This window comes from Phyllobates terribilis, unplaced genomic scaffold, assembly GCF_046119375.1.
Source record: "Phyllobates terribilis strain yellow unplaced genomic scaffold, ASM4611937v1 Scaffold_231__1_contigs__length_3143052, whole genome shotgun sequence".
In the NCBI taxonomy this organism is placed as follows: domain Eukaryota; kingdom Metazoa; phylum Chordata; class Amphibia; order Anura; family Dendrobatidae; genus Phyllobates; species Phyllobates terribilis.
Genome location: NW_027362991.1, coordinates 841,886 through 863,253, shown reverse-complemented (window position 1 = coordinate 863,253; position 21,368 = coordinate 841,886). Strand labels below are relative to the sequence as shown.

General features: G+C 43.4%; 1 protein-coding gene across 2 annotated transcripts; it reads left to right on the top strand.

Moving 5' to 3' along the window:
* Window positions 1-4,310: 4,310 nt before the first annotated feature.
* Window positions 4,311-19,564, top strand: LOC141215217 (RNA-binding protein 4-like). 2 transcript variants are annotated; one of them, XM_073665536.1, is made up of 4 exons: window positions 4,311-4,457; window positions 14,991-15,411; window positions 17,422-17,932; window positions 19,133-19,564. In XM_073665536.1, exons 2-4 carry the CDS (start codon window positions 15,000-15,002, stop codon window positions 19,134-19,136), a joined length of 927 nt encoding a protein of 308 aa, XP_073521637.1. In that variant the 5' UTR covers window positions 4,311-4,457; window positions 14,991-14,999; the 3' UTR covers window positions 19,137-19,564. The 2 variants fall into 2 exon arrangements, with proteins under 2 accessions (XP_073521637.1, XP_073521636.1); XM_073665535.1 differs by having other exon boundaries at window positions 17,422-18,026.
* The last annotated feature ends 1,804 nt before the right edge of the window (window positions 19,565-21,368 follow it).

Sequence of the window (21,368 nt, the reverse complement as noted above, 5' to 3'; positions counted from 1 at the left end):
TGATATACATGGTACCCCTCATCCCTATCCTGGTATGCATGGCACCCCTCATCCCTATCCTGGTATGCATGTTACCCCTCATCCCTATCCCGGTATGCATGGCACCCCTCATCCCAAACCTGGTATGGATGGCACCCCTCATCCCCAATCCTGATATGCATGGTACCCCTCATCCCCAATCCTGGTATGCATGGCACTCCTCATCCCTATCCTGGTATGTATGGTACCCCTCATCCTGGTATGCATGGCACCCAATCCCTCATCCTGGTATGCATGGCTTCCTCATCCACAATCCTGCTATCCATGGCACTCCTCATTCCTATCCTGGTATGTATGGTACCCATCATCCTGGTATGCATGGCACCCCATCCCTCATCCTGCTATGCATGGTGCCCCGCATCCCTATCCTGGTATGTATGGTACACCTCATCCTGATATGCATGGCACTCCATCCTTCATCCTGGTATACATGGCACTCCTCATCCGAGTTCTGGTATGTATGGCCTCCTCATCCCTCAATCCAGGTATGCATGGTACCCCGCATTCCTATCCTGGTATGCATGGTATCCCTCATCCCTATTCTGGTATGCATGGTACCCCTCATCCTGGTATGCATGGCACTCCATCCCTCATCCTGGTATGCATGGCACCCCATCCCTCATCCTGCTATGCATGGTACCCCACATCCCTATTCTGGTATGTATGGTACCCCTCATCCTGGTATACATGGCACCCCACATCCCAATTCTGGTATATATGACACCCCTCATCCTCCAATCCTGGTATGTATGGCCTCCTCATCCCCCAATCCTGATATGCATGGCACCCAACCCCTCATCCTGGTATGCATGGCTCCCTCATCCCCAATCCTGGTATGTATGGCCCCCTGATCCCTATCCTGGTATGCATGGTACCCCTCACCCCCTATCCCGGTATGCATGGCACCACATATTCCTATTCTGGTATGCATGGTACCCCTCATCCCTATTCTGGTATGCATGGTACCCCTCATCCTGGTATGCATGGCACCCCATCCATCATCCTGGTATGCATGGTACCCCGCATTCCTATCCTGGTATGCATGGTACTCCTCATCCCCAATGCTGGTATGCATGGCACCCCTCACCCCCCAATCCTGGTATGCATGGCACCCCTCATCCCCAATCCTGGTATGCATGGCCCCCCTCATCCCCCAATCCTGGTATGCATGGTACCCCTCATCCCCCAATCCTGGTATGCATGGTCCCCTCACACCCAATCCTGGTATGCATGGTCCCCCTCATCCCCCAATCCTGGTATGCATGGTACCTCTCATCCCCCAATCCTGGTATGCATGGTCCCCTCACCCCCAATTCTGTTTGCATGGTACCCCTGATCACTATTCTGGTATGCATGGTACCCCTCATCCTGGTATGCATGGCAACTTATCCATCATCCTGGTATGCATGGTACCCCACATTGCTATCCTGGTATGCATGGTACCGCTCATCCTCAATGCTGGCATGCTTGGCACTCCTCATCCCCCAATCCTGGTATGTGTTGTCCCCTCATCCCCTAATCCTGGTATGCGTGACCCCCTCATCCCCTAATCCTGGTATGCGTGGCCCCCTCATCCCCCAATCCTGGTATGTGTGGCCCCCTCTTCCCCCAATCCTGCTATGCGTGGCCCCCTCATCCCTATCCTAGTATGCGTGGCCCTCTCATCCCCCAATCCTGGTATGCATGGTACCCCTCATCCCCAATTCTGGCATGCATGGTACCCCTCATCCTGGTATGCATGGCTCCCTCATACCCAATCCTGGTATGCATGGCAATCCTCATCCCTATGCAGGTATGTATGGTACCCCTCATCCTGGTATGCATGGCACCCAATCCCTCATCCTGGTATGCATGGCTTCCTCATCCCCAATCCTGGTATGCATGGTACCCCTCATCCCCAATCCTGCTATGCATGGCACTCCTCATCCCTATCCTGGTATGTATGGTACCCCTCATCCTGGTATGCATGGCATCCCATCCCTCATCCTGGTATGCATGGTACCCCGCATCCCTATCCTGGTATGTATGGTACCCCTCATTCTGGTATGCGTGGCATCCCTCATCCCAGTTCTGGTATGTATGGCCTCCTCATCTCTCAATCCTGGTATGCATGGTACCCCGCATTCCTATCCTGATATGCATGGCACCCCATCCCTCATCCTGGTATGAATGGTACCCCATCCCTCATCCTTGTATGCATGGTACCCCACATCCCTATTCTGGTATGTATGGCACCCCTCATCCCAATTCTGGTATGTATGGCACCCCTCATCCTCCAATCCTGTTATGTATGGCCTCCTCATCCCCCAATCCTGATATGCATGGCACCCAACCCCTCATCCTGGTATGCATGGCTCCCTCATCCCAATCCTGGTATGTATTGCCCCCTGATCCCTATCCTGGTATGCATGGTACCCCTCACCCCCAATCCTGGTATGCATGGCACCACATATTCCTATTCTGGTATGCATGGTACCCCTCACCCCCAATCCTGGTATGCATGGCACCACATATTCCTATTCTGGTATGCATGGTACCCCTCATCTCTCATCCTGGTATGCATGGCACCCAATCCATCATCCTGGTATGCATGGTACCCCGCATTCCTATCCTGGTATGCATGGTACTCCTGATCCCCCAATCCTGGTATGCATGGTCCCCTCACCCCCAATACTGGTATGCATGGCACCCCTCATCCCTATTCTGGTATGCATGGTACCCCACATTGCTATCCTGGTATGCATGGTACTTCTCATCCCCAATGATGGTATGCATGGCACCCCTCATCCCCCAATCCTGGTATGCCTGGCGCCCTCATCCCCCAATCCTGGTATGCGTGGCCCCCTCATCCCCCAATCCTGGTATGCGTGGCCCCCACATCCCCGAATCCTGGTATGAGTGACCCCCTCATCCCTTTCACGCTGCACACATACAAAAAAACCCAAAACACTTATACTCACCTTTCTTCCCTGTGCTCCAGCGCTGCGGTGTCCTGTTCTGCCCGAGGCCGGGGGAAGAGTGTGGCGCCGGAGTACGTACGTGCTCATACCACGCTGTCCGGCGCCATTTTGCTGAAGACACACTGCAAATGGCGCCGGATACCGCTATGCGCATGCGCCGACTCCGACGCCTTCACTCCTGTTTCGTCTATCAGTGGCCGGTCACGGGCATCACGTGACCCCACGCTGATGTCATGACAAGTGAGGCGTGACTCAGCGCTGGGGTCCCCACGGTGTCTGCTGGGTTGTGGGCGGGGATACCCTCCCCGCATCACACCTAGCATCCACCGCGCGCTTTCCAAATGAATGGGGAGAGGCAGAGCGCGTGGTGGATGCCGGGTGTGACGCGGGGGGTAACCCCGCCCACAGCCTGGCATCCACCATGGAACCAGTAAGAAAAAGACCCCCGGCTGCTGCCAGCACTTGTTATGACATCAGCGGATGTCAGAGCCACCTGCAGCTGGGGGTCACCTGTGAGCGGCCAGTGATAGCGCCACTCACAGGCATTATCTGCAACATAAGGTATTTGCAAAAAGTCTTAGGGGCCCTGGGGGGACATATTTGGGGGGTAATATAAAGTAGTGGACAACCCCTTTAAATGCAAAAAAAAATAAATCTAATCAAGTTTGGTATGTTTATGAGCGTACACACCTGGGGAATCATATTTCCAGGTAATTTTTTTTTCCCCATACAATGAAAGTTTTAACCTCCACCTCCAAAATTATCAATGGCGAAACTGCATTTTTTCCGCCATTTCAATTTTTTTTTCACATTTTCCAGTATATTGTTTTGTAAAATGAATGGCTTCATTGGAAAATACGTCTTGCTCTTTAAAAAAAAAAAAAAAACTTTGTACAGCCATGTCGATGGAAAATAAAAAGTTATGGCCTTTGGAAGAAGCAAAAATGGAAAATAGGCTGTGGAAGTCTGAGATTTTGCATTGAGGCCATTGGTGCAAATTCCTGCTCACACGTGAGGAAAAACTTTGTGGAAACGTGACAGAATGGGAAGTTACCTCAGCATAAAATGGCTGCATGCCTTATGAGGTAAAACATTAACAGCATGCGCTGTATCACTTCAGTATCGCGTATGCGCTAACTCATTCTATACGTTTCTGTTCTGAGCAGTTTCCTGCTCACCATTTTACACGGCGCTACCGAGAACAAGCGTGAATAGGAATCACTGAGCGACAAAATGGCCGCCGCCTTCAGGAAGAAGCGCGCCAGTGCTTGCCGCCGAGTAACGAACCACTTCCTGTCCACCAAGGCTGAAACTAAACTAACCAATCATCATGTAAAACGCAGCCTGAGCTGACCAATCAACGGCGTTTATGTGTGAGCCCCGCCCATCTCTTTCACAGCTCTTACAGCGCAGCTTCGGCAGTTGCCATTTTGTGTCGTTCGCTCGTGTGGTTGTACGGTGAGTGTTATCCGGGTGTTATATCGATTTTTACCGCTGAATAACGGCGGCATAGGCGCAAGTGAAATCGGTCCGTTAGCGTCCGGTATGTGTGTAGGAGCTGGCGTAGGGTTGATGTTGGGTGTTGTGTCCCTGGTGAATGAGCTTTCCTGAGGGCTACACTAGAGCTCACTGCAGACCTACTCGGTTTTCCAGAACTTTCCTTATATATTCTGTAGGAGCTGATCTTGGGGGAAGAAGATAATCTTTATTTGTCCCTTTTCGGTTTGTTTCACACTTTTGTCCCTTTTATTAAAACTATATAATGTATATATTTTTTGTTAAAGCCCAAAGTTTGAATTATTCTGATTACGTAACGAAGTGTGTTTTTTTGTTTTGTTTTTTAGGCAAAGCTTAACAACATTAATTTTATACTATATCATGTACTAGAAAATAGGGGGACACACTATGCCGCCATTGTTTTTACGGTGTTATTTGTGTTGTAAGATGACCTGGTAGTTCAAGACTGTGTGCCAACTAAGCATTTTCCAAGCGTTTATGCTGTGGAATTTACGTAGCTAAAACGCTTGGTAATCCATCCTCCATGGTCCCCAATGACAAGCCGCAATGTCAATGCTGTGGATTTTTCCGCAGCATTTATGCTGCGCTCAAAAATCTGCAGCATGTCAATTAATTTTGCGGACACGCCGAGTAATCGCCGCCATTGACTTGCATTGGACCGTGTGACATCTGCATGACTACATGTGCACATGCAGATATAACACTGTTCAATGTGCGGATGGTACCCAGGTCTGGAAGAGAGGAGACTCATCCAGTCCTGGGTACCATAGAAACTAAAAAAAAAAAAAGAGAAAAGATTATACTTAACTTCTGATGTCCTCCCGGTGTTTTCTCTGCTGCGTCCGGTCTCTTGCACTGCTCACGGTGGTGTGAAGGACCTGCGGTGACGTCATTGTCATGTGACATGACTCAATGACGTCACCGCAGGTCCTTCACACATGACTCAGTGATGTCATCACAGGTCCTTCACACCACCGCGAGCAGTGCAAGACATCGTGCGCTGCAGAGAAAACATCGGAAGGCAAGTATAATCTTTTTTTTTTTTTTCTTTTTTTTTTTTTTTTTTTTTTCTTAACTAACTTGGTCACACTACTATAAATCCATGCTGGTTACATGGATTTATATAGTGTGAACAAGTTGTCAAGCACTTTTCCAAGTGATGCTAAAATAGCTTGGAAAAGTGCTTGATAACCCACATGCAGAAATGCATGCAAAAACGCTTGACAAATGCTTCTACCTGGCGGGAAAAACGCATGCAACATCCACATGCGTTTTTCCTGCCAGGGAGAAGCGGAAAAATTATGCAGCATTTCTGCATCGTGGGCACATAGCCTAAAGGGATGGTCAACTACACTGTGTAATGCCTCCATCAATTAAAATTTTGTAAATACTTCTTGTTGCCATGTGCCTGTGAGCGGCGCTGTCGCTGCTAGCTCGGTCTGAATCATGTGACCACTCCCTCCCTTCCTGGTTGCAGCCTCTTCTGATGTCACGTCAGCTTCCTGATTTCCCCATGTGTGACCCAGTCGCATGCGCTCCCCTCCCAGTTGACTGGGCTGTGGGTGGCATTTCACCCCAAGTCACAGCCCAATATCCAGCACGCGCTTTCCCTCTCTGCTTTCATTACCGCAAGCGCATGCTGGATACTGGACTGTTGCACTCGGTGTAACATAGCCCTGTCAATCAGGGTGAGTGCATGCAACTAGGTCACATCTGGGGAATTCTGCAAGGTGCCGGCGGCTGCAGCCAGGTTCACGTGATGCGTATCAAGCGGTCAGCGGTGGCGCTGCTTACAGCCATGTATGGCAGCAGTAGGTATTTACAAAGACTTGCAAGGTTTAAATCTACGGGGGACGTTATACAATGTCGTGCACCACCTCTTTAAAGCAGAACTCCAGCGGGATTTTGGTTTTTATCTTGCGCTGGAATGGTGCTTCTGTCTGTACTCTCATCTGTGCCATCTTCTCCCATCACCACTGCTCCTGTTGTTCTAGCAGTTTATCTGCTGTATTGCTCCAGAGTTTGTCGGAGGTCACAACTCAATACAAGTCTGAGACCCTCTTTCTGGCTTTCATAGACTTGCGTTGAGAGCTTGTGACTTCTTGCTTAGTCAGAAGTTGTGGTCACATGATGGCATGGGATATCCTAGAATCATATTCTCGGCCCCTACGTTATGCTGTGCTCGGATTACATAGCAAAAAAACTGCTGACGGATTCCATGTAAGGGGTTATACAGTGGCGATCAGTGCTACCTTTGGTTGCTGGCTATATAATACAGTTTGTGCTCAATATGCCTGCACCTAACAAAGCATAAATGGTACATTCCATGTTACAAAGACTTTTTTTTTTTTTTTTTATGCACTTACAATGGTGGCTTAAAAAAAAAGTGCTTGCCTTTCTTTTGAGATGGGAAATGACCGATCAGCCAATGAGAAGATAACTGCACCGGGAAATCAGTGATTTTGTGCTTGACAAAAGGCGACCAACGCCTTTAAAGCATACCTGTCAGCAGGATTGTGCTCAGTAAACTACATACTGTCAGGTGGGCAACATTACACTGATTAACATGATATCTTGGTTGATGAAATCCGTCCCGTGGTTCTTGTGTAAGCTTTACTTTCTGTTTATAGATAATGATATGCTTGTGCTTCAGGATGGCCTGTGGGGGCGCTCTATCTGGTGCTGTGCTTACATATTCATCTGCTCTTATGACAGCTCACGGTGCCTTCACTGACCTGCCTCCTATTTTACATAATGCATCTAGTAGTGCAGGGCTAGGTAAAATAGGAGGCAGGTCAGTGAAGGCACAGTGACCTGCCATAAGAGCATACAGCTGAATATGTAAGCAGAGCACCAGATACAACCTCACCCCCCTGGCTGCCCCAAAGCAGAGCATATCATCTCCAAACTGAAAGTAAAGATTACACAAGAACCACAGGACTGACTTCATCAACCAAGGTATCATGTTAACCCTACAATGTGTATCGGGGGCCTTTTAGGCCCTGGTGCTTACTTTTTTGCTATTATCTGCAAAATTACTTTTGAATTTTGAAACTCTAGGTATTCCTCAAGTATGTTGTTGGTAATATACCGTTGTTCATATAAAAAAAATTTTATAGGCATTTTGGTGTAACAATGCTTTATTGGTGAAAACCACATCTGTACGGAACGGGGGCCTTTTAGGCCCCTGCTATTTTTATCATGTACTCACCAGTGTTTGTTACTTTTTTGTAGTCAGGGTTGCTGGTGGAGGGGCCAGGGGGTGGATCATGCCATGTGAGGATGTCATGTGATTTTGAGGGTGAGAGGAGGAAGGGGGCACTTTACCCTTAGGCTGTGTGCCCACTGTTGTTTTTTTTTTTTATTAAGCAATTCCGCCGCAGAAACACTTAAACACTTGGTAGAAGGTCTGCAATGTTCCCCCAATGATAATCCGCATGTGCTGTGCACATGCTGTGGAAATTTCTGCTGCGGATTATCATTGCGGAATAATTTGCAGCACTACCAATTATTTTGCGTAAGCACTGCGTTTTTATTGCCGTTGACTTGCATTGAATTGCTTAATATCTGCATGACCACATGTGGATATTAAGTGATTCAATGTGCGGATGGTACCAGAGTCTGGAGGAGAGGAGATTCTCCAAACCTGGGTACCATAGTACCTGTCAAAAAAATAAAAATTTAACCCCGAGGGTGGTTTGCACGTTAATGACCAGGCCAATTTTTAAAATTCTGACCACTGTCACTTTGAGGTAATTACTCTGAAACGCTTAAACGGATCCCGCTGATTCTGAGATTTTTTTCGTGACATATTGTACTTCATGATAGTGGTAAAATTTCTTTGATATCACTTGCTTTTATTTGTGAAAAAATTGAAAATTTGGCAAGTTTCAAAATTTGAATTTATATTCCGTTAAATGAGAGATGTTAGATAAAATAGTTAATAAATAACATTTCCCACATGTCTACTTTACATCAGCACAATTTTGGAACCAAAACATTTTTTTTTAGTGCGCTGTAAGGGTTAAAAGTTAATCAGCGACTTCTCATTTTTCCACCAAAATTTACAAAACCATTTTTTAGGGACCACATCACATTTGAAGTGACTTTGAGGGGCCTTTATGGCAGAAAATACCCAAAAGTGACACCATTCTGTAAACTGCACCCCTCAAGGTGCTCAAAACCATATTCATGAAATTTATTAACCCTTCACGTGCTTCACATGAATTTTTGGAATGGGGAAGAAAAAAATGAACTTTTTTTTTCACAAAAATGTAACTTTAGACCGCAATTTTTTTATTTTTGCAGGGGTAACAAGAAAAAATGGACCCCAAAATTTGTGGTGCAACTTCCCATGAGTACGCAGATAACCCAAACGTGGGGAAAAAAAACAGTTTGGGCGCACAGCAGGGCTCAGAAGGGAAGGAGCGCCATTTGACTTTTTAAATGTAAAATTTGCTTGAATAATTAGCGGACGCCATTTTGCGTTTGGAGAGCCCCCGATGTGCCTAAACAGTGGAAACCCCCCACAAGTGACACCATTTTGGAAACTAGACCCCTCAGGGAACTTATGTAGATGTCTGGTGAGCATCTTGGACCCCCAGGTGCTTCACAGAAGTTTATAACATGGAGCCGTGAAAATAAAATGTTCACATTTTTCCCACAAAAATGTTTTTCAGCCCCCAGTTTTGCGTTTTCATAAGGGTAACAGGAGAAATTGCACCATGCAACTTGTTGTGCAATCTCTCCTGAGATACCCCATATGTGGGGGAAAACCACTGTTTGGGTGCACGGCAGGGTTCGGAAGGGAAGGAGCGCCATTTGACTTTTTGAATGAAAAATTTGCTTGAATAATTAGCAGATGTGCCTAAACAGTGGAAAACCCCCATAAGTGACACCATTTTGGAAACTAGACCCCTCAAGAACTTTATCAAGGGGTATAGTGTACATTTTGAACCCAAAGGTACGACAGAATTTGATAACATTAGGTCATCATATTGAATAAGTTGTCATTAGTCTTAAGCGCAAGTGCTTGCTACTTGAGTTTGCATAGGGTACTCGGGTATGCACCAAGTATCGCGGGTGCTCGAATGACATGCTCGAGTCCCCGCCCTGCATGTTTCACGGTTTTTAGATACCCAAAAAAAACATGCGGGGATCGCTTGTGCGTGGCAGGAGATCCCAGCAACGTTTTTTTGGGCCGCAAAGCATATGGGGCGGAGACTCCAGTATGTCACTCGAGCACCCGTGATACTCGGTGCATACCAGAATACCCGATGCAAACTCTAGTAGCGAGCACTTGCGCTCAACACTGGTCGCCATATTGTTGTGTGTTTGTTTTTTTTGTTTGTTTTTTTTTCTTTTTACTTTTGAAAAAAAAAACCGTAGCACAGCCATAACCCTAGAGTTTATTTTTTTTTTTACAGCAATACCAAATTTATATCGGGTTTTTATGAATGACAGCTGTCACACACTAAAAGATGCTTTTTTTGCAAAGACTAGTGTTTGCATCACCAAGAGAGCTCTAATTTTTCCATATTTTGGCCGACAGTAATGTGACTGCTTGTTTTTTTGCGGGACAAGATGACGTTTTTAGCGGTACCATTTTTATTTACATTCGTCTTTTTGATCGTGTTTTATTCCATTTTTTTGTTTGGCGGTATGATAATAAAGCATTGTTTTCTGCTTTTTTTTTTTTTTTTTTTTTACTTTTACACTTTGTCCCACTATGGGACTTTCACTTTTTGCAGCCTGATCGGCTGCATGGCATAGAGAGCAGCAGCTCCCTTTGTCATGCAGCCTGTCAGCGCTGCACACAGGGGAGACATTAACGTCCTGGTGACCCGGATGTTGTCATGGCAACATCCGGAAGCTGACGCAGACATTGCTGGATGCCGGCAGGAGAGCTGAGTATACCGATCACCTCCCTCCCTTGCCACTGCAATGCTGCGATCGACTTCAATCGCAGCATTGCAGGGGTTAATGTGCCGGGAGCGGTGCGGGACCGCTCCCAGCACATTGTCACAGCTGACACCTGGCGGCGATCGCACCACTTGTGTGCGGGCGCGATCGCAGCGCGCGTAATAATACGTAGCTGGTCCATAAGTCCCAGGGCACAGCTACGTACTGACATGGTCGGAAAGGGGTTAAAATAAAAAATAAACATTATACTTGCCTTCCGATGGCCCCCGGTCTCCTTAGTGATGAATCCTGGTGTGTCGTCGCCCCCCCCCCCCCCCCCCCCCCGGCAGATGGTCTAAAAGGACTTTCCATGACGTCATGTGACAGGTCAAGCGACCTCTAACGTCGGTGGTCTTCCTAATGTCTTCCCGAAATCTACATCAAGCTTGCCAAAGGCATGTAGAAAGAAACATGTCATCTGATGAGACCACCAAGACCAAGGTTGAACTTTTTTGTTCATAATTTCAAAATGTATGTTTGGTGCAAAGCCAAAGCTGCACATCACCAAAAGAGCACCATACCCACCATAAAGTATGGTGGATGTAGCATTATACCGAGGAGCTTCTTTTGGCAGCTGAAAGTGAGGCTTTAGTCAAGGTGAAGAGTATTAAATCTTCATGTATCGGTCAACTTTGCATTAAAATCTTCAGGTATCTGCTAAGAGAAATTTCAGCATTACATCAACTATAAGCCTACCTCCAAATCAACAAAGGCATGGCTTTTCCAGAAGATTTTGGTTTTGAAATGGCTGACCTGAATCCAATTGAAAATCTGTGAGTTGACCTGAAGAGGGTAGTGTACACTACGAGATTCCCTTGCAATCTGACTAAATTGGAGAGCTACTGCAAAGACTGCCAATTCTAAGAGTGCCTTTCTGATACGCTTACCAAAAAGACTGAATCCTGTCATAAATTAACCCCTTTACCCCCGAGGGTGGTTTGCACGTTAATGACCAGGCCAATTTTTACAATTCTGACCACTGTCACTTTATGAGGTAATTACTCTGGAACGCTTCAACGGATCCCCCTGATTCTGAGATTGTTTTTTCGTGACATATTGTACTTCATGATTGTGGTAAAATTTCTTCGATATCACTTGCGTTTTTGTGGGGGAAAAAAACGGAAATTTGGCGAAAATTTAGCAATTTTAAAAATTTGAAGTTTTATGCCCTTAAATCGGAGAGATGTGTCACACAAGAGTTAATAAATAACATTTCCCACATGTCTACTATACATCAGCACAATTTTGGAACCAACATTTTTTTTTTTGTTAGGGAGCTATAAGGGTTAAGTTGACCAGCGATTTCTCATTTTTTCAACAAAATTTACAAAACCATTTTTTTAGCGATCACATTTGAAGTCACTTTGAGGTGTCTTTATGACAGAAAATACCCAAAAGTGACACCATTCTAAAAACTGCACCCCTCAAGGTGCTCAAAACCACATTCAAGAACTTTATTAACCCTTCAGGTGCTTCACAGGAATTTTTTGAATGTGGAAGAAAAAAATGAACATTTAACTTTTTTCACAAAAATGTTAATTTAGATCCAATTTTTTTTTATTTTCACAGGGGTAACAAGAAAAAATGGACCCCAAAATATGTTGTGCAATGAAAGTGAAAAAAAACCCCACTTTTTCATTTTTATGAATCAATTTGTGAAGCACCTGGGGGTTCCAAGTGCTCACTATGCATCTAGATAGGTGCCTTGGGGGGTCTAGTTTCCAAAATGGGGTCACTTGTGGGGGAGCTCCAATGTTTGGGCACACAGGGACTCTTAAAATGCAACATGGTATCCGCTAACAGCTGTCGGCTCAAATTGTTAGCAGACACCATGTTGCGTTTGGAGAGCCCCTGTGTGCCCAAACATTGGAGCCCCCCCACAAGTTACCCCATCTTGGAAACTATACCCCTCAAGGATTTATAGTGAACATTTTGAACCCAGAGGTACGACACAGAATTTGATAACATTAGGTCATCATATTGAATAAGTTGTCATTAGTCTTAAGCGTAAGTGCTTGCTACTTGAGTTTGCATAGGGTACTCGGGTATGCACCATGTACTGCGTGTGCTCGAGTGACATGCTCGAGTCCCCGCCCGGATGTTTCACGGTTATTAGACACCCAAAAAAAAAACATGCGGGGATCGCTCGTGCATGGCAGGCAATCCCTGCAAAGTTTTTTGGGCCGTGAAGCATATAGGGCGGAGACTCGAGCATGTCACTCAAATACCCACGATACTCAATGCATGCCAGAACACCCGATGCAAACTGAAGTAGCGAGCACTTGCGCTCAACACTAGTTGCCATATCGTCATCTTTTTTTCTTACTTTTGAAAAAAATCCCAACCCCATCACAACCCTAGCCCAACTCTAACCTGAGTTTATTTTTTACGCCGTTCCTCGTGCGGTATAAGTGATTAGACGACTTTATTCTTTGGGTCGGTGTGATTACAGCAATACCAGAATCATACGGGGTTTTTATGACTGACAGCTGTCACACACTAAATGATGCATTTTTTGTAAAATCTAGTTTTTACATCGCCATATTTTGAGAGCTATAATTTTTCCAGATTTTGGCACAGTCATTTGACGGCTCGTTTTTTGCGGGATGAGTTGACGTTATTGGTGCCATTTTCAGGCACGTGACATTTTTTTTTGATCGCTTTCTATTCCGATTTTTGGGAGGCAGAATAAAAAAAAAACAACAATTCAGGAATTGTTTTTTTTTTGTTTTTTTTTATTCTGTTCCGCGTGGTAAAATTGATAAGGCAGCTTTATTCTTCGGGTCAGTACGTTTACAGCGGTACCACATTTATATCGTTCTATGTTTTGCACTTTTACATAATAAAAGCAATTTTATAGAAAAAAATATTTTTTAGCATAGCTTTTTTCTGAGAGCTATAACTTTTTTATTTTTCGGCTGATGGAGCTGTATGGCGGCTTGTTTTTTGTGGGACGAGATGACTTTTTCAGCGGTACCATTTTTATTTATATTTGTCTTTTTGATCGCGTGTTACTCCATTTTTTTGTTTGGCGGTATGGTGATAAAGCATTGTTTGTTTTTTTTTTTTTTTTTTTTTTTTTTTTTACAGTGTTAACTGAAGGGGTTAACTAGTGGGACAGTCTTATAGGTCAGGTTGTTCTGGATGCGGCAATACCAAATATGTACTTTTATTTATTTTTTTTTTGTTTATTTTTTAGAACATTTATTGATGGGTACATTATATTTTTATTTTTGGTGGATTATATATATATATTTTTTTTTTTTCACTTTCTGATAGTTTTTATACTTTATTACTTTGTCCCACTATGGGACTTTCACTTTTTTTTTCTCTGATCGCCTGCATGGCACAGGAATGCAGCACCATCCCTGTGCCATGCAGGCTGTCAGCGCTGGACAGGGAGAAGATTGTTTGGAGATGCACTGCGCATGTCCAAATCTTCCTGCTGTCTGGTGACCCGGATGTTGTCAGGACGACATCGAGTCGGCATGACATCCTGGAAGCCGCGGCAGATATCTCTGGAGGCCGGAAGAGGAGGTGAGTATCGGCGATCACCTCCCTTTGCCACCGCAATGCTGCGATCGACTTCGATCGCAGCATTGCGGGGGTTAATGTGCTGGGAGCGGTGCGAGACCGCTCCCTGCACATAGCCCTGGGTGTCAGCTGTGACACCCGCCTGTGTGCGGGTGAAATCGCCAGGGCGTACTAATACGTATCAGGTCCGTAAGGCCCAGGGCACAGATGCGTACTAATACGCCCTTGGTCGTAAAGGGGTTAAAAGGATACTTCCACAAATTAGTTTGAGTGTGCATATTTATGCAACTGTTCTTAAAAATAAAAAAAAATACACCAGTATTGGGGTTTGTTTTGAGTTTTATAGATTATGGGTAACATTAAGGTGGAACAAGTTCTGAACCGATTGTTCTTGGTATGACTCTTTTCACATGACAAACTTAGCATTTTAACAGGGTGTGTAGACTTTTTATATCCATTGCATATGGTTGCAATCAGACAAGCGCAGATTGAAGTCCTTTAAAAGGAGACTTAACAAATACATTAAAAAGGAAAATATGCATAGCCACCATCTTTTCCCCTATTAAAATATTTTTTTAAAATAATTACGTGGTATCACTGCATCCACAAGTCAGCTATCCGAATATGAAATTGACCTTACTGGTAAACACCATAGTCATATCTATCCCAAAATGATACCAATAAAAACATCAGCTCACCCTGTTAAGACAAGACCTCAGGCCTCATCCAGACTTCCATGTTTCACTTAAGGTGGTGTTCATATGTCAATATGTTTTCACCTAAAAGTTTTTTGGTGAAAAGGGTGTCCCCAAAATTGTGGTTTCTGGTATCTCAAAAAATGTTAATGCAGCATCACTGGGTCCTGAATCAGTTCCAGGGATGCAGTTAGTTTAAATTTGCCATGTCTGTATTCTACTCACTTAAGTATCATTTAAAGCTCACTGTCTTTTTTTTTTTTTTTTTTTCTTTCTTTTGAAGCTTGCCAAGATGGTGAAACTATTTATTGGTAACATCCCTCCTGAGGCGACTCCTTTAGAACTGAAGACTCTGTTTGAACAGTATGGGAAAGTGACAGAATGTGACATCATAACAAATTATGGCTTTGTCCATATGGAAGACAAAAAGTCAGCCGACGAAGCTGTTGCAAATCTGAACCAATATAAATTGCATGATGTCTGCATTAATGTGGAACACAGCAGAGGAAAGCCAAAAGCTTCAACAAAGCTTCACGTCAGTAGCCTCAGCCCTGACTGCACCAGTGACGAGTTGAGAGAAAAGTTCGAAGAGTACGGTGCTGTCTTAGAATGTGATATTGTAAAGGATTTTGCATTTGTTCACATGGAGAAAGCAGAGGAAGCACTTGAAGCCATCAGAAATCTAAACAACTATGACTTTAAAGGTGAAATACGTAGTTAGGATTATTTGTGAAAATATGTAGCAGAGTTGGATAGGCCTCTTTCTCTCTTCCTTGTTTGTTCAGTTCTTTCTCATACATTTCTTTTTATAAATTATGTCCACTACTGAACTACACCTTAATTGCTCCAGGGCCCATCCTAAAATAAAAACCCTTGATACTTGCCTGGCGGAGTGGCACAGTTCCCAAACTGCAATTTCTGCCAGTAACATGACCCCGGCAACTGATTGGCTGCAGCCTTTAGTCCATCAAAACAGGAGTCAGCTCTGATAAATGTTGCATGCTGCAATTAATCAGAGCTTGCTGGTTGTTGCACAACTGCTAGGGATTGTAGGGCTGATATCACTGAAACAGTGCCACTGTGTAAGGAAAGTTTCAAAGGTTTAGATTTTGAGCCATCACTGGAGCGATCAAGGCTTGTCCATTTTGTTTTTTTTACAGCCATATTTAGCTGTGCCTTCAAGGAACAGAGGTGTACATCCTATATATTTTCTTATATATATTTGAAGTTTTAAGTGGTAATATTTTTTTTCACTGGGCAGACTCTTAGGATGTCTTATTGCTGACTTCCTCATGGGTCTCTGGGATTGAGGTAGTGTACATTTTTATTTTAACAGCGACTAAGATGCCATCAGACACTTGTAGCTGCACATTTTATTTTTAAGAGCCAAAGATCTGGCATGATAAAATGCAACATGTTGATCCTCCCTTTCGCCTTCACTGATGTCAGGCCATGACTGTACACATCATTGTCCTCTCCTACCAAAATGGCTAGGTTCGGCAAACTTGTGTGCCAAACCTCCCGACTCATTTTCCCTGACGGACTCCCTCATACATGGCTCATGTTTCAGTGATAAATCTACCGTAGTAAAATATCAGTCTTTTAATCACCATTATGATACAATAATCATAGAACATTAAAACCTATTTCTTGAATACTACTTTAGAACACAAACTTAATAAATTGTAACTATGCAGTGGGAGTGGGGGGCAGTTTTCAACAAACATATTGAATAACACTTGTGCAGTCTATGAATTTGTTCTGAGAAATAGTATCGCCTCCATCAGAACCTCCACAGATGACTTCAAATCTAATCTAATTATTTTAATGCTAGAGAACAGATTCGTCCAATAAAAGTTTAGATCTTGGATCAGGAATAGAACAGACACTTATAGGACACTTCATAACTTTCCCTAATTCTTATGAAAAAATATTCAACACATACTGCATTGAAATACTGTATCAAATTTGTTATATATTTTAGTCGGTCCACGACTCCACAGCCCTGTATATTGATTTGTTTTCTTGTGTACTTCAGGTAGGCATCCAAAATGAAGAAGCCGCTCCTAATAAGAATGAGTTCTTATATCCAAACTTAAAACAATTAAATGAGGAGTAAACTCTTTGCATGCAGTAACCAGGAAGGTTTGGCAAAAAAAAAACTTGAGCATGGTTTGTTTACTGTGCGATGCATTACCAGCAGCACAGCGAGTTTGACTAAAATACACATCAACTAGAACATAAGATCCCAACTATTCACGCACTGGTTACATGCCTTTGTGAGTCACTGTAAAACATTGCCATTAAAGGGATATATCTATTTAGACCAGACATAACACTTGCTGTATAGTTAAAGGGTATCAAAGTTAGTGTTTAACTTCACATGCTTGAATTATATGTATTTTTTTTTTTTTAAAGAAGGTACAAATCTAGTTTCTCAAATTGCTGATTCCATGACCATAAAAGGTAAGTAACTGTCATTACTTCAGTACTGAACAAGTCAGTGGTGCCAGGTAGCTGCCCTCTTTCCACGTTATTCAAGTAACAGAAACCCAATTTTTTATTTTATTAATAGCTTTTCATAGCCATAGCTGTGACTTTTTTTGGTCTTTGTATACTAATTCAGAACTGCTGTAACATTTGTAGTTGGTCATATTAGTGCTTGAATAAGGGAGCTGTCCTGACCATTGTTGGTTGTTGTTGCTCTCTTGAAGGCAAACGGATGCACGTTCAGCTCTCTACGAGTCGTCTGCGAGTCACCCCGGGGATGGGAGAACGAAGTCAGTGTTATCGTTGCGGGAAGGATGGCCACTGGTCCGGAGTGTGTCCATTAGACCAAATGGCTCAGGAGGTGGATCTGGCGTCGCCTTACGGTCATGACCCTTTCGCAGATCCTTATGTCCCTATGCGCAATGCGGCGGCTGCTGCCTACGAGCGTATGTACTATGAACGGGAACACCGCAACCTCATTGACTATTACCAGCGTTATCGCATACGCCCCTCATCGTATGATGCCTATATGGATCGTCGTATGCCTCCTATCCCCCCTCCAACAATGTCCGGTCTATCACACAGAAAACGTCTGGAGACCTCTCCATACGAGAGGCATGCGTTACCACCTCCTCCTCCAATTCCCAGCTATTACGCACGAGAGCGAAGCCCAATTCGTCGGCCGCCTCCTCCTCCTGCGACCGCCGCTGTGGATGAATATGTCGCTGATCGCAGGTTAGCCCCTACAATGCGTAACACTCTCTATGAAACCCCACGATACATGCGGAATAACTACGCTGATCGCACGCGGTATTACTAAGCTCAGGAGGTGAGGGTTTTTTATTTAACTTCCCCTCGTGATTTTATAATTTGGTAATTAATCCTTTTCCTTTCTGTCTGCTGCCTTTTTCCGGATAGTGTTTTTTAATTTCTGTATTCTTCCTTTTCACAAAAGGTTCAGTTAAGACAACGCATTAAACAGAAGCTGTTTTGCTTCCCCTTTGTCCTTTTTAGAGTAGTCACATTTTTTGCCTGTGTCTGTCAGCCATAATTTGCATTTGATCAGTGCATGCCTTAGGTTTTGCAAATGTTAATTTTAGATGCCCTATATTTGCAGGTAAGTTATCAACTCGTCATTATGCAAGGTTAAGAAGGTCTTTTTTTAAGAAAAGTAGTAGATTTTGCGTTGCTGTGGCATACCATCGTCTAATTAAATGCACCTAGCTGAGATTATGAATAACTTCACCTAGCTGCTTAGTGCTACTATTTTAACAGTTCTTTTTTCATACGTTTTTCTACTTTTAACTCTATAAATGACAGATAAAAATTGTCCAGCCAATCAATCTTTAATTTTTTTAAAGCTCCAAATGGGCTGAAAAGTAGTAATGCCTCTGCTGATGTCATATTGCTTCCAGTTTTGCTTCCTGGTCTCACTGCACACGAACTCCTGCCCAGTGAATTACTGGTTGCAATGATAATGTGTGGCATTTCCTGATGTCAACAGGGACCCGAAAGTAATGACTAAAGTAAGGGGTTATCAGCGGTAGTCGGTTTTTATTTTTTTTGTTATATATATTCTACCCATACAATTGATTGGCTGGCCAACCTCAACGGGTGGCACTTGCTTGAATGTCACGTCTTACAGCCAACGCAATTGTCATTTAAAGAAAGTAAACTGCACATAGAAAGAATCGCAGGTGTTCACTAATTACCTGATTGTGTAGAGCAGAGGCTTAAGGCACGGGGAGGAATAGAATGAAATTGCACAAACCATGGAACAGACGAGATATTTTTGCCTTGTTAGCTGCAATTTTATTTTTTTTATTTGGTATGGGTGTTAGTCTGCTGATGCCACTTTAACTAAAGTAGAAATACATATTTCAGTTATGTTTTGAAATTGCAATTTTCTACCCTTTTTTTGTTTTTGTATTTTAGGTAAGATATTTTCGGCTCCGTCGTGGTCTTCAGTCGCGTTTGCAATAAGTTTTCGGCCGAACTTCAAAATTGTGTAACAACGTTGCTACATACATAATTTTTTTTTTTCAACAATTATTCTAATGAATTATCCGTAGGGGTAAATAATATAGATGTAGCTTCATCTCTTTAAACAATACACTGTAGATAGCTGTGGGCCAAATGTTCATTTGGCTGACAGCTATTTCTTCTGACTACCCCGAATTCCTCAAAGCGTGCATGTGCTTTCAATGTGGCAAGAGGCGTAGGATGCCACCAGACCCTCTGGTAGTGTCTTATTTCCCATAACTAAAGGATTGGGCATATTGAAATACAATATTCCTCAACCCTGTGCCATTGGGATAGTCCAAATAACCCAGCGGTCATCTGATCTTCATGTTACTGGATTGCCAACCTTCATTCTGGAGGATCGCAGCATTATGCAAAAGCTTCCACGCATCTGAATTACTGATTTCTATATATCTACATGCCGTATTTCAATTGACATTTATTACCTTAATACATTTCGCTTTTAACCAGATAACATTACTTTTTGCTTTAATTTAGAGTTTACAAAAGCCTTTTCCAGCTTAATTCATAATTTTCTGTAAATGCCATCCGTCTTGTCGTTAGTGTGCACTTCATGGAGAAGGAATATCATTTTTCATTTAAAGACTTAGTACTAGAACTGCAAAGTGACTATACAGTTCCCATGTTTAGTCGCCCTACTTTGTGTCCTCAGCCCTCTTTTCGTGCAGGCATGGTTCAGCCATATTACTGCCCTCCCAATGCCACTGTGCATCCATCTTGGAAGGAAAGGAACACTGTTGAAGTGAACGGAGGCCAAGTATAGTGACAGTGACTATACATGAGAAAAGTCCCTTCTATCCCAGGATGGAAGGTCACTTTTAAAGAATTGCAAGACTTATGGCCTGTACCGTTGGACAGATTGCTTTGCCTCCAAAATAAAATTTCCCAATCCAGTATACTAGTGTAAAATATCACCACATACAAATTGTGTAACTGGTTTAGTGTTGTGTGCATAGTATTTTTAAGTACTTCTTACTAATTGTGCTTTTGTAAGCTCTGTTTAGGAATTTATATTTCAAGGTTTTTTTTTTTCCCCTACCATAGTAGATGTTTTAGCAAGAAGGGAAGTAATGTGCAGTAAAACTATTAAAAAATGTTATCTTGCTCGTATGAAATGTATGTTAACATTGGTTTTTGGTTTTTCTTCCTAAATAAAAGCTGTTTTGAAAGTGCATGTGTGTTAATTTGTGCCGAACTATGATCTGGATCAAGCATGGTCAAAATGAATTTTTTTTTTTTTTTTTTTTTTTGTCCCTCTGGTGTAACGAATGACCCCAAACAGTCCTATATGTGGAGTGAAGTCCCATTCTCTATTTATCCCGGTTAGACTCAAAATGATGGTTGAATAGGGAAAGTGACTTCCGATAGACACAGCTTGCCGATTTTGGAATATTTCAGGGAGTCTCTGGATTATGTGGCATGACAGAACTGAAGTGGGTTACTTCAAATTGGTACACACTGAGTAAAGCAGCCTCTGTACCAATTCCATAATGGCCAATGCAATGTCTTTCTGGAAGTGCAATTTTAAAAATGTCTGTCACTGGATTTATAACTTTAAAATGTGGCACCCACTTCTCTCCCCTGATATGAATGTAATGACACAACTCTGCTCTCATCACAGCTTGCACCTATGGTGATTACAAGAGGGGAGTAGAGCATATTTGTCATTCTAAACCCCTCTTGCAGCTTTCCTCTCACAATGCTGTCAGCTTTGCTCTGATTGCTGTGAGGAAAGCCGCAGGAAGTGTTTAGTGATACCGCACCGCTCTACTCCCCTTCCTTGGAACATCAGTAGATGTTGGCAGCAAGAGCAGTGCTGAGCCACTACAAACATCTCTGGCTCTTCTCACAACTGTCAGTAAGGGTGAGTGTTTATAGAGGAGAACTGCAGGAGATGTTTGTAATGATACAGCTCTGCTCTCATCCACCTGCACAACAGTTGTGACTTGAGGAGAGACAAACCAGTCTTGCCATATCACACAGAAAGCTGATGTGGCTCAAACTTGTGACTGAAACATTTTTGCAGTTTTGACTCACTTTGCCTCCTGCACTTGTTACTATGTACACCTACAACACAGACTGGTGCAGGGTTTCAAATAATCTCAATGCTTTTTCACATATCCTGATA

Excerpts from the sequence above, each read along its gene's own strand:
- LOC141215217 (XM_073665535.1), top strand. The coding sequence starts at position 15,000 with ATGGTGAAACTATTTATTGGTAACATCCCTCCTGAGGCGACTCCTTTA. Across the intron at positions 15,412-17,421 it reads AAACAACTATGACTTTAAAG|GCAAACGGATGCACGTTCAG; the intron begins GTGAAATACGTA and ends GCTCTCTTGAAG.